The sequence below is a fragment of the Xiphophorus maculatus genome, chromosome 8, assembly GCF_002775205.1.
Source record: "Xiphophorus maculatus strain JP 163 A chromosome 8, X_maculatus-5.0-male, whole genome shotgun sequence".
Taxonomy (NCBI): Eukaryota; Metazoa; Chordata; class Actinopteri; order Cyprinodontiformes; family Poeciliidae; genus Xiphophorus; species Xiphophorus maculatus.
Genome location: NC_036450.1, coordinates 25,776,026 through 25,790,388, shown reverse-complemented (window position 1 = coordinate 25,790,388; position 14,363 = coordinate 25,776,026). Strand labels below are relative to the sequence as shown.

The 14,363-nt window shown below is 37.6% G+C and overlaps 1 protein-coding gene across 1 annotated transcript in view; it reads left to right on the top strand.

The window, feature by feature from the left end:
* Positions 1-14,363, top strand: part of grk3 (G protein-coupled receptor kinase 3) — a 74,107-nt gene that overhangs the window by 11,899 nt on the left and 47,845 nt on the right. The window contains exon 2 of the mRNA XM_023338119.1: positions 11,122-11,198. Within this exon, the coding sequence (XP_023193887.1) occupies positions 11,122-11,198 (77 nt within the window). The remainder of the gene's footprint in view (positions 1-11,121; positions 11,199-14,363) is intronic.

Here is a 14,363-nt window from a genome sequence, read left to right as displayed (position 1 = left end):
CAACCAATTGGTTGATAATTGGTGGGATGCAAATGCCGCTGAATAGAAATACTGGAGGTGACTAAATACTGGAACGGACTGCTTCTGTCTGAGATTATAGAAGCAAGCTGATATAATCCAATGCCTGTTTTCTTAGTTGATATCTTAACGATTTCTGATTCCAATATCTGATCGGGAATTGGCTTTTTTAGAGGACTTGAAGTGCATTAGATGTTCACACTTGGGATGGACAATTACACAGGTGGCTGTACTGGTTACAGTATTGTGATTTAATTATTTATATAAATAAAAAAATAATAGACAGAGGCCCAATTTCAAGGCATTAAATTACAAAGTCAAATGTCTTTTAGTCATACTTCCTACAGCATTTTTATAACATCTGAAGGTAACGTAGTTACATGAATATGTAACCTTGTTGTGATTAACAAATCAATTAATCACATGATGAATGAAAATTATCAACCTCATTTTAATTTATTGGCATTATCATTTCTTCCTGCATTTTCTTTCTATTGTTGACACTGGAAGACAAAATGATCAACTCCGGTTGTCTCCACTGACCTCTGCCTCCCTCATTTTCTTAGTGTAAGGGAGGAGTGAACTATTGCACCAGTTAGTCGGATATGCTCATCTTTTCTAAATGTAATGATTATTGAAGGGCAATAATATATAATAATAATAATTATGATAATATATTAGGTTTAATGTAGTTTTTATTTCCACTTCGGTTTTATGTTGTTTAGATTTTATTCAAGCGTATATTTTGTTGATGGAGACTGAGAGTCCATTTTATTTCTGTTTTTGGTTGTTTTGTTTATTTTGTTTACCAGCTCCAGTGTTAATGGAACTGGAAAATAAAGTGTTAATAGAAAATAAAGTGTATTTGTTTTTGGCAGGATGTGCTTGCATTATTATGTCATTACCATTACATCAGTTTAAAATGGTATTTAAAAAATCGTATCATTTATCACAATAATTTTTGAGACATGAGCAGAATTTATCGTGACAGGCCTCTGAATGTGCTATAAAAGATCACAGTGTGTCTGGAAAACACACAGTACTGTCCTTTTAACTTAAGAATTCATTTTTGCTTGCTGTTACCCTCCTTTTAAATACTCCTTGTTGAATTTCTCAGTAGTTATGCTTTTATGTTTACACTGTGATGGTTTTTATTGTATTTACTGCATTTATTGTTAGTGAATGCCTTTTTTGTTGTTTATATTACAAATTACAATATATGGGGATATTAAAGATACCACTTGGTGTGATGATGGTGGTAGGAGTTTGCCCAGTAGGTCAGGCGTGGCTACTACTATCCAGTAGCTCGCCATCATCAGAGGGTGAGTGTGTGTGTGTGTATGAATGGGTGAATGGCTGTAGTGTGAAGGACTCTTTGATGGCCTCTGGACTTGGTGAAGCGCTCTGCAAGTACAAGTATTTATCAACTTCAGACAAATAAAATGTGTATTGACTAAAATCAGAGTCAGCAGGTCAGGCTTCTACAGATCAGCGATTGGCCAGAAACTTTGGTGCACCTCTATATTTTAAAATGTGGTATTTTTCTTCAGCGTTGCCGTACTGTGAGAATCTCATACCTAGCAGAGCTCTGAGATGAATCACTTTAACTTTGGTACTAGAACGCTGCGGCTTTTGTTTAAAGGCACGTTAGTGATCATTAACTGGAGTGGAATTCAGCGTAAACATAAAACGTGTTCCTGAGATAAAACGTCTTCACTCAGCTGTTTCTCACCATAGCACAACCCATGAAAAATGGTGAAATACCTCATCTTTACCATACATGGAAAAGGAAATGTCCCACGATAGTGTTGCAGAGTTTTGTGGAAACGAGAAAGAATAGTGCAAAAGCCAAGTATCCGTCACCGCTCCTGAAGCTGAAACAGCTCTAGGTCAGAGATGAGCCACAAAACAGTCACGTTATGAGTGAACTTCCAGCTGTAAACAGTCCATCCTGTTATCCGAAAAAATGGTTGGTTGGAAGGGACGACCGGCGATGGAAGCCAAGTTAGCATTAAAGCAGTTAGCTGCTCTGCCTATCTACTACTGATGGGCAACATGCACTTAAAGTTCTAGCACAATATTTTGTGGTACTAAATAAAAGTGTTGATAGGAACCACTTACTATTTTTTATTTTTAGGTAACTGTATGATCGTGACAGCGTGTCACAGCAATTATAGCCCCACAAACACAAATACTGCTCTTGAATAACATTCCCACTTATAATATGCTTCTTTAAGACACCAGTCACATAAAGAAGTATGATTTAAATCAGTAAACTTCACCCAGTAACTACATTTAATCTTATTGTCATATTCATTGATGCTCTCATTGAACAGTGGAAAAAAAATAACAAAGCTACCAGTCCTGACAATACAGACAGTTTTATTTGTAAACAGTAATTGGAATTTATGGTGACAAAGATAAATGACAATTCTTTTAAGAAATTTACCACAATAAATGATAAATGATGCTATAAATGCCCAGCCATACTAGCGGCTAATCTTATAATAAACAATGAATAAAAATCATTCCTGTTAGATTTGTAGCCTAAGAACAGAGTTTAGGAGCTTCCCATAAATCAGATCAAATTAGCTTTATTTTGGTCAGTTTACAACATTACAAAAAAACCGAAACAAAATAATGATTTAAAATAACTATTTAGCCAACTGATTAGCTACAATAAAAGGAATAGGCAGAAGTCAAGGCTTATACTTGCCTACCATATTAATAGACCCGGCAATCTACACACATACACACATTGATACTTAAATATGCATCTGTAAAGCTATACATACGTGCATATACCATCATTTGGGTGTTTATGTTGATAAAACTGATGAAATGATGCGGTCTGAAAACCTACACACCACAGAACATATATTGTTAAATACTGTTGCCTGGCTGATTGACGTCTTCCTGAGTTCAGGAACGTTGCTGCCTGTGGGGCGATGACAGCAAACGAAAGCGTTCTTTATTTTGCTCATCACCCTTCATTGTTGCTGATTGTTTAAGCTCTCTGAGAACCAGCAGCAGAACCAACGCCACCTCTCATAATTTGTCCACATCGTGTCAATCCGCTGCAGGCAACCCAGCCTTATTTATCAGCGTGCACCGGCAGCCAGTCTGTCACTCAAAGCGCTCTGTCGCAGCAGGACCTTCGTTGCCCCTCTGTGTCGCGGTCATCTGCCCCCATAAGCTAATGTTGATGTTATGCCACAAATGTTGTTCCCAGCTGAGCTTCGCTTGGCTTAAACTCAATTGATAATGTCCGGAAAATGTCCGTTCGGTTCTTTTGTACAGAGGAGTGTCAATATGTTAACAGACGGATTATCTGTACGGCCTTTGGTCCAAATTGTGCTGCATTGCATGATTTATTACTGTAATAGATGTATTCATTATCTGGGTTTTCCCTAGAAGCCGTCTGCACCCAGCCGTCCTGACCGCCGCGTTCTGGAACGACCTGCTGCACTTTTGATAAGTTTTAATAATCTTACAATGCTCGTAACTGGAAATGGTAACCGTCTTTGTGGTATGCTGGGTTTAGTTTTAAACAAATAATCTAGTCAGCTGCTAGTGATTCAGTGAGGCAAGAAGGCAGTGTCTGAAGAGGAAGTGTCGACTTCCTCAGTTCTTGTTTCAGCAGCTGTGGCTGAAGCTGAAATGTTGCATAGTGTTCACCAAAAAGGTTGCACCCATCTGTGTCATCAACACCACTAGCTGGGGTCTTCTGTCACATGGCAACAAAGTCATGCCTTGCTAGGCCTGTCACGATAACAAATTTTGCTGAGCGATTAATTCTCAAAAATTATTGTGATAAACAATAATATTGTTTGAAGACCTTTTCACACTGATTTAATGGAAATGACGTAATAATGCATGCAATTTCCTGCCAAAGATAGATACACTTTATTTTCAAAGGAACACTAAACACTGGAACTGATAAACAAAATAAACAAAACAACCAAAAACAAAAATAAAATGGATTCTCAGTCGCCATTAACAAAAAATTTACTTGAATAAAGACTAAACAACATAAAGCCAAAGTGGAAATAAATACTGCATTCAACCAAAAGAGTGCAGATTATGAAGTCTGTATACTAGGTTGCCCTTCAGTAATAATTAGATTACTGAAGGGCAAAATGGGCACATCGACTACCTGATGCAATAGTTCACACTACACGATTTTTTTGCCCTGATTTTCCCCTTATGACAATCTTAGAAAGTTGATCGTTCTAAGATTGTCGCTTACGATTTCATAACCGATCAACCTGTAGTGTGTTGTGTTGTGTTACTGTAGATCATCGTTACCGCTCCGATCTAAATCAGGGGTTTTTCTCAACTGGGAGACTTAACGCAGCCTGTTGAATGTGACAGGTAGCCAATCAGAAGGCACGGATTCCTCTTCGTGGTGTCTGAGGGGAAATTAGGAGGGGAATCCCAAACAGCTGACACAGCGAAGTCCAGCGGACTTTGGAGATGATACGTGGAAATATTAATGTTTATTCAACATTTCCTGCAAAGAATATAGAAATGACAAGGGGAGGAGTTGGAGCGAAATTGCCGGTAACTTTTCAGCTGTTCTTCGTTAACTTGACATAAATCGTTATAATGATTTTCATTCAGTCAGGACTGACACTAGCCACATGCATTGCAGGTAGATTGCAGTAAAGCATTGATTAATGCCTAATTAGTTAACTGGACTATTTTGTGCCCATTGTTGGACATCACAAGGCAAAATCGAACCAGATCGAACCGTTAAACCTAGGATTTCTGTCGGCTAATGTGTGGTCTGTCAGGTTTTGAAAATGGGCTGACAATCGGCCGACAGCTCTAAGATCGTGTCGTGTGCTGGGCATTACGCTAAAGAAATGAGGAAGGGAGGGTCAGTGGAGAGAACCGGAGTTGAGCCTTTTTTCATTCAGTGTCATCAACAGAAAGACAAAATGCCGGAAGAGACGATAAAGCCGATAATTAAAATGAGGTCGATAGTTGTGATTTATTGTCTATCTTACGGATGAAGCAATTAATTGGATTAATCCTGATTGATTAGTTATTTAAATAATTGTCTGTCAATTTAGGAATAGATCATTAACTGGAGTATACAGACTCAAAAAAGGTAATTTACTGAAATGGCAACATACTTAGAGCAGTAAGCCAAGATTCTACAAAAAAAACCCATTTTGAATTTATGACAAACCTTCTTTTTTGGTAAATTATGTCTGGCCAAGAAGTCCTCTAGTGGCATTTTAGCTCCACCTGGTTCAAATTCTGTACAAAAAAAATCCTATTAAGTACCTTTTAGTATCCAATTATTAAATAGTTAATCCAAAAATTAATCACCAGATCAGCCCTACACTGTATTTTCATATGTTTCTTTCTTTGTAGCTGCTGATGGATCTTCAGCTACAAATGACCAATCATTCACTGAAGGAATACTGTTTTATTGCATTTTAAGCAATAAAATGTTTATTTTATTCAAAAAAGCCATTGAAGTATTTCGGTGGGGAAATGGAAAAATTTGCCGACTGTCATTTTTTCTTATTTGAATAATCGACAGAATCTAAATTAATCGTTGGTTGCAGCCCTAGTATGGAACACAGTTCTGCTCAGATGTCTCCAGCCTCCTGTGTTTGAGCATTTTATTAAAATATCTAAAGTATGAAGAAAAGGTTCCTGCTAATGGTGGTGATAATGACCACATTTATTTCTTTCAGACTTGCTCTCTGTTGTTTATGGAATGTGTTCTTGTTTTTATTTCTCTCCCAGTAGCTTTAGGAAATAGCTGTGGACACTTGTTGAAGAACATTTCAAAGATCTTTTGATGTTGGCGGCCTTTTGTTTGCCTTGCTGTCGAGATGAACCCACACTGCTTTAATAATGTTACGGTCCAGACTCGAGGGAGACCGATCCATGACTCACAGCGCTCCATTGTGTGTGGTTTTTATTTTTATTTTTTTATGTCTGACTTTCAATGCATTGGTAGGTTGTTTGTTATGGGTCATTCCCATGCTGAAAAATAAAACCACTGTCAGTCATATGCTTCTATGGTTGCACCTAGTGCTGGATCTTGATTGGTCAGTACTTCTCTGGATTCATGATAGCAGAAATATTGAAAATAAAACACAAAATCTGACCCACAGCACCAAACCATGACGGTGACCCGAGCGGTGGTATGATGGATTACCGGAGCTTACCACCGCCCTACTGTTGTAGTAATAAAGTAATCTATAAATAATTCTGATGATTAAGCAAGTAATTGAAAGGGGGAAAAAGGCCCGTTTTGTTGCAGCTACTTAACCTAGTAACGGAAATATACAAAATAAAATGTTTGTAAAAAAGTAGAGCTGGACAAGAAATCAATAACAATGTACACTGCCTGGCCAAAAAAAAAAGTCGCCACCTGGATTTAACTAAGCAAATAGGTACAAGCCTCCTATTGGATAAGTACTGCATAGACGATTATCTTTCAGCTGGCAACAAGTTATTTAACCCCAGCTGATGCAATGAGTAACTCCTCATTTCTTAAACAACCCTGGCAAAAGACACATCCTGTGGTCGTGGAAAAGACGTTAGTCTGTTTAAGAAGGGTCAAATCATTGGCATGCATCAAGCAGAGAAAACATCTAAGGAGATTGCAGAAACTACTAGAATTGGGTTAAGAACTGTCCAACGCATCATTAAACACTGGAAGGATGGTGGGGAACCATCGTCTTCCAGGAAGAAATGTGGTCGGAAAAAAATCCTGAATGATCGTGATCGGCGATTACTTAAACGTTTGGTCAAATCAAATCGAAGAAAAAACAACAGCAGAACTCAGGAGTATGTTTAATTGTGAACGCAAAAGCATTTCCACACGCACAATGCGAAGGGAACTCAAGGGGTTGGGATTGAACAGCTGTGTAGCTGTAAGAAAACCTCTAATCAGTAAAGCTAACCAGAAAAAAAGCTTCAGTTTGCTAGGGAGCATAAAGATTGGACTCTGGAGGAATGGAAGAGGGTCATGTGGTCTGATGAGTCCAGATTTACCCTGTTCCAGAGTGATGGGCGCATCAGGGTAAGAAGAGAGGCAGGTGAAGTGATGCACCCATCATGCCTAGTGCCTACTGTACAAGCCTGTGGGGGCAGTGCTATGATCTGGGGTTGCTGCAGTTGGTCAGGTCTAGGTTCAGCAACATTGTGGCCCAAAGAATGAGGTCAGCTGACTACCTGAATATACTGAATGACCAGGTTATTCCATCAATGGATTTTGTCTTCCCAAATGGAACGGGCATATTCCAAGATGACAATGCCAGGATTCATGGGGCTCACATTGTGAAACAGTGGTTCAGGGAGCATGAGACATCTTTTTCACACATGGATTGGCCACCACAGAGTCCAGACCTTAACCCCATTGAGAATCTTTGGGATGTGCTGGAGAAGGCTTTGAGCAGTGGTCAGACTCTCCCATCATCAATACAAGATCTTGGTGAAAGATTAATGCAACACTGGATGGAAATAAATCTTGTGACCCTGCAGAAGCTTATTGAAACAATGCCACAGCGAATGTGGGCTGTAATCAAAGCTAAAGGCGGTCCAACAAAATATTAGAGAGTGTGACCATTTTTTGATGGCGACTTTTTTTTTGGCCAGGCAGTGTATATTGCGTTAGGCACATGATCAATATCGATAGATACTACATCTGACGGAGTATTCAATAATTTTGCTGAACTCCGATCCAGAGCCACTCAGCATTCTGGGATAAGTTGGCAGAGGAAAGGCTTTAGCTGCTCAACCTCTCACGTCAAGCTAAGCTAGGTTGGTGACATCAACTAACTCATTCACTCTTAAGTTACACAGCAACAACCTGTTGAGTAACTTGTGCAGCAGTTTATAGTTTCGTCACCGTGCTTCACAACTGCTTAAAATAAATGAACAACAGCATGGAGAGAAAAATGTGGATAAAACATTAAAGGTGATGTGATCAGTTTGGCAGTATTTCAGTTATTTTAATTAAAAAAAAGAATGAATAATTATAAATATATACAATTATATTGTGATACTTTTTTCAGCCATATGTGCAGTCTTAGTAAAAAAAACCAATGGCTTTCTTTTTTTAAATAAAACATTTCACTTCTGAAAATGCAATGCATATCAAACAACACTTTCAGTCTCTATATGAAGTGTAGAAACTTTTTTTTTAAACAAAATACTTTCAGTTGTTTTTTCACGTCATTACTCTTCTTGATCAGCAATGTAATGTTAGCTGAAATGCATTTCTTTGTACATGTTTGACATTCCAGATTTTGTTCTAAGAGTCACAGATGGGAAAAAAAAAAAGCTGGTCTTTTCCAAAGGGAACTAAAACGTGACCTGTTAGCAGCCAGTTTAAAGTGATCCATCACTTTTGACACTTTTTGTATCTGTCTCCCTCCATAGATGCTGAAGGCACTTAGCATTCCTCAATAACAGCTCAGTGGTGGAAATAATCATCTGTTTGGAACACAGTGCGCTATATAGTTAAACATAATTTAACAAAGTGTTAATGCAGATAATTTGCCTTGAGGAATTTTAATAGTGTACTCAAATCATTCGATGAGTCATTTCAGCTTTAGTAAATATGGCTAAAAATATTGATTATGATTAGGCGTGCCACCATAACAAATTTTGTTGGATGATAAATTGTCCCAGAAGTTATTGCGATAAACCATAATGTTGCTTTGAGACCATTTTATAATGTTTTATAATGGTATGTAATATACTATTATATACCATTATTATAATGGTATAACAATGAAAGAACACATTCTCAGAGATCAATAAACTTTAAATTCTAATGAATATTTAACACTGGAAAATGTCTTTCAGAAAATGCTCTAGTTGAGACCAAAACATCAGATCAAAAACGTTTGTCCACTTTTTGGTAGAAAGAAAGCGATAAAAAGAGAAATCACACAAATTGAAATTGAGTTTGTTTTAATTTGTCATGCGATTTGATTTATTGATTATTACGGCAAGCCTAATTATGATTGATCCACATTTTTCTCAGTCGACTTCCTTTTCCACCTTTGCTGAAACGGACCTTCCCCTTATAACCCACACAACCTGAAGAGCTGTAAATTGTGCGCTAATTATAACAAATTGAAATTGCTGTTGTGTTGTACATGTGTTGGACTGTCCAACGTAAGTATCATAATCACATGTTCCTGATGAAGTGCTGCCCCTTTGGGTTCCACAGCTGACATGAACAGGTTGTTGTAAACTTTTGTTAGCTCCTGTCTTGTGTGCTAAATCAAACTCACGGCAGAACATGCACATCACTTCCTGAGCTCCAGTCTGTGACTTACTTAGCATCTTATCTTCACCCCTGATGACTCCAGATAAAGACTGCTCGGCATTTTGTTCTCAGGTCTTGAGACTCAGTCGAGTCTGTATTCACGACAAAGTCCGGTTTTGAGTCTTTGCTCGTCTTAAATTTGACTGAATTTCAAGTCTTGAGACCCATTTCTGAACAGTTGGCTAGTTCTGTCAAAAAAAGTGACAATCAACTTATCAGAACAAAATAGACAGGTTAATGTCTAAAGCTACTTTTGCATTTTTATTAGTGGTGCTGTGACTTGTTTAGCATTTTTGCAGGGCTTTAGTTAATTGCAACTTATTAAAAAAAACTATATTTGAACAACTAAGCTATCGGAACCATTTGAGAGAAGGTTTATTTTTTCATTTCAGTTAATTTATTTATTTAAGATTGGCTGTTATACTTATAATGGCACCGACAGAACAAATGAAAGTTGTTTTTTTTGTTTTTTTGCATGTTTGACCAAGATTCTGAAACTATTGGTGCGTAGTGTGCTGTACTGATGCAAAGTTATCAAATAAATGTGTAATTCAGTACATTTATGTCTGTGTTTAACAAAAGAAATGCTTTAAGTAAATTCAGCACTGTTTTTCCGTACCGTTTCCATTGATCATATCTGTGTACAATGAGACATTGTGAAAATAAATGTACTTAATGGAAACACACCAAAATGCCCTTTTTCTGGTAGACAGCACATTTGTAATAAAAACGTTCCTACTGACACCAAAGTGACGTAAAGCAGAAGGCTGGTGGATGTGGCTTGTTATTCTGTAGTTGTGTATTTTCTGAGGTGGTAATCTAGGCCTGTCACGATAACAAATTTTGCTGGACGATAAATTGTCCAGCAGTATTGCGATAAATGATAATATTGTTGTTTTTGAGACTATTTTCAAGTCATATAGTAATGGAATAATAATGCAAGAGCACATTCTCAAATGTAAATAAACTTTAAATTCTGCTGAACATTTAACACTGAAACTGGAAGACATTTTAAATATCCAAAATAAATAAACAGAACAGAAACGGTAAATAAAAGAAATTCTGAGGTGTCTGTAAACAAAGTTGTTGTTCAAAAAAGGGCTAGTTGAAACCAAATCACCAAACTGAAGACTTTATCATCCAGTTTTTGGCAGGAAGAGAAGAATGATAAATCATGCCAATGGAAATTGAGCTTGTTTTAATTTATCATGCGATTAATTGATTTGATTATTGTTACAGACCTACGGTAATCAGCAGGAAAAGTTTCAGAACCATTTACTTACCGGTAATCAAATAGAAGCAATAAAATGTGTCCTCTTTACATCTGTGTAGTTCTTTTTAGAAAGTATATAATTCGAATAGTCCAAAAGTCATTTCAGATGTCCAGAATATCGTCACCTGAAATTTAGATTGTAAATTAGTTGAGAAATCTAGACGGCCGTCGGCATCCAGATGATTTTCTGTTCAGCCTACTGCTGTGTGTGTTCTGTGTGCAGGGTGCTGATAAAGTGTTAATGGGCCTATCAGGAAGGGTGTTAATTGATTCATTCTCCTTGGGCTTATTCTCATTAACACCCAGTCCCAGGATAGCTTGTATCTCTCCAGGCCCCCCAGAAGCCTCCCATGTGTCCCTGTTCCCTCCCTGCAGTTCCTCCCTGTGGGGGGACGGCTGGCTGGCTGGCTGGCTGGCTGGGAGGCTTCAAACCTGGGTCAGGATCTCTGAGGAAGCTGGAGGAGGCATGTGGATGCTTTAATAACTGACTCTTTTTTTTATTTGTTTGTTTTTACAGTATTCGCAGTGTAATGCAGAAGTACCTGGAGGAAAGGGACGAACTCACTTTTGACAAAATTTTCAACCAGAAAATTGGTAAGTCTCACCTCTTTTAAAAGGAGTAAAGCTTTTTCACACCTAGCATCATTCCGTCTCCTCTTCTCCATGTTTCCAGTCTATAATCTCTCCTCTGATTGTGATTATTTATACCATAAATCCTATAATATTAAATCTAAACATTAGCAGCGTTAAAATATCAGTCATGAGGTCCCATCCACCGTTATGTTTTATTAGCTTCTATGATTGTAATTACATAGTTTTAAATAATGAACACTTTATTGGTACCTCTGGTAAAGATGTGTGAACAGTGGTGCCCCCACTGTTAGCCCCTCCCCCACCCCCAGAGAATCATTGTCAGGTCATATAAAGGTCATAATCATCTTCAATCAAGACATAAGCGTAGAATTCAATAAACATTTTAAGAAAGAAATTTATAAAATCAAAAGTAAATATAATGGTAATAAAAATGTACATATATATTTATGTATTTTAATGACTATTTTCATTTTTATTTGCATACATTTTTTTATTTAAACTTTCTGGGGATGCCACTGTTTGTAAAGACTTTAAGAGTTAAAAATCTTTCTTACACTAACGTGTTTTAACACCGACAATTAAGAACCAAAACAGACGTGACCTTATCTGAATGCTTTTATGCAGTGGACAGGAAATAACTGTTTTTATTCACCTCTGGAAACTCATCGAGGTTCATTTTTAATGTGCACCTCTTAACATTTTCTATTTCCTGTTTTTTAAAAATTCTGTATCAGTATGATTTTATGGAGGCTAGAAAGCTTTGCCATTCCTCAAAATGAGAGGAATGGCATTTCCTCACCTTCAAGTAAGCCACCTAGGTAATATTTATGAAATTTTATTTTAAGAAAAAAATGGCTATCACCAGTCAGAACAATAACTAAAAAGATGAAATCAACTGTAAATACTTTTTTTTTTTTTTTTTAAGAAAGAGGGATTAATTTATGAGACATTTACATATCTTCAGCAGAGGGGCCAATAAATGGTGAGCTACTGTAAATACTTATTGTGTCTGGTATTTTATAGCGTTTTAGAGTGGAAGTTTAAAATGTTGCAGAATGGGACATGAAAATGCATCATTCTCATGTCTATAAATAAATGTAAGTGATTTTATTTTTATTGGCTGAGTGTCTGTGGCAGAGTGGTGTTGCCTCAGGATGGCCTTCATCAGAGACATTTAAGGGTTGATCATCAAATGACCACATAGATATGATCCAAATAAAATTTGTCTGATGCTTTTCTGATTGTCGATGGAAGCAAACAATGTGGTACTAGAGCCACACATGCTGGCTGTGCATGTGGTTTATCTGTGTAGTTTTCACCAAAAGCATGGCTGTAGAATCCAGATAAATGGAGCTGCGGTGGAAAACATCAGGATCAGCAGATGTATGAGCGTTGGTGTCGGACCTGAACCCAAAAAGGTGACGGGTCCGTCTCCAGCCGCGGTTCTTGTTGTCTCCAGAGGGGCTTTCTTTGAAACCAAGCGGTTGATCTGTGATGCTGCTGCTGTGAGGGCTGCATGTGGGCGGCTTGTTCTGCTAGCTAGCATCATGTCTGCTGCTTCCTGAGGCCGGGTCAGTGGAAGCTCCTCCTCTCCGCCATAGAGCACAGCGTCTCTGTTCACAGCTGACCGGCTGTGTGCCTTACCAGGGGACCGCAGCCACCCTGCAGGCCTGCGCTTGGTATACTTACACTTCTCACGCCCCCCCCCGCCCCATGAGAACAGGCGGTGTTAATTGTCCCTGGCTCCGTCTTCGTCTCCGGCTCCTCTCTCTCTCCGTCAGGCTTAACACTCATTTAATTTCTGTCGGTTGTGTTCAGTTTCATCTCCTCCATCCTCTCCGTTTTGGTCTGGACATGCATGCAAGATGGATTTTTTTTATTTTTTATAAGTCAGTAATACTTGGGGATTTCTTTTGTCCAGAAAAGGTGTGACCTCCTTAGAAAACTATGAACGCCCAAGATCACAGCAGGATCATGCATCTGTAGTAGGGCTGCAGCTAACGATTATTCTGACAATTAATCAATTCAGATAAGAAAATGTGCACATTCTGCAGATTTTTCTATTAACCACATAAGCCTTTTTATACAATATTAGAAATGCCTTAAAATATGCAAATTAGCAAATATTTTAATCTGTTAAGTAAACATTTCATTGCTTAGGCGCTACAGATGTATCCTTTGCTACAAATGATCAAGGGTTCACTAACAGAATGCTGCATTTGAATTTTAGGCAATCAAATGTAAAAAGAGATTTAATTATTTAATTTGCAATTATTTAGTGTATTTCTAATATTGTATAAAAAAGTTTTAAATGGCAAAATGAAAGATTTGCAGTATGTGCCAATTTTTTTTATCCGACTAATCATTAGATCAATTGATTACTAAAATAATTCAGCTGCAGCCGTACTTCTTATCTAAATAAGTATTTGTCACAGTAAAGCCCGTGTAGAGCTATAATAATACAAATTTAACAAATCCCAGTTGTTTTGCCTCAGGTATTAGGTTGGACAAGGAATTAATTTTTTGTCTAGAGAGTTGGTAGATTTTTTTTTAAACCTCATTTTAATAGAAACATTTTATTTAAAAGACAAGCATATTCATAACAGAAAGATGGGTATAAAGCTAAATTCTCCGATTTAAATGACTAAACGCGAGATGATAAATTTTCCACAAACTGTTGTTTCTAGATACTGTATTCCCAATTGTCCAGTTGTTCCAATAACTGAGCTCAAAGAATGCGGAACTGTCTTCTGTCGTTTTGCAATAAGCTTCCTGGTTTTAGCCAGCTGTTTTACATATTTTATATTTCAATAGTTTTGCATGTCGCTCTGCATGAGGTGGCTGTTTGGACATTTCCTAAGAAATCTTCTGGAACAATGGAGATGACAGCTTGTTTTTTCATCAGTTCAGTCATGACAGACGAACCTAAACTTCTGCTTTACTAAGACGACTCAGAAACAATTTCCATGCATTCCACTGATTTTCATGTTACTACATTTAGACAAACAATAACCAGAAACTTCCCAGAAATCCATTAAAGTCTTTGTTTTAAGCAGCAGGCAAAGTGTATGTGTGCATGAAGTGAAAAGCAGCAGTTCAGAGAAACTCTGCCATGCTGCGTCTCTTTTTACTACAATCAGCTCTTGTGACACTCATGGCTGCAGA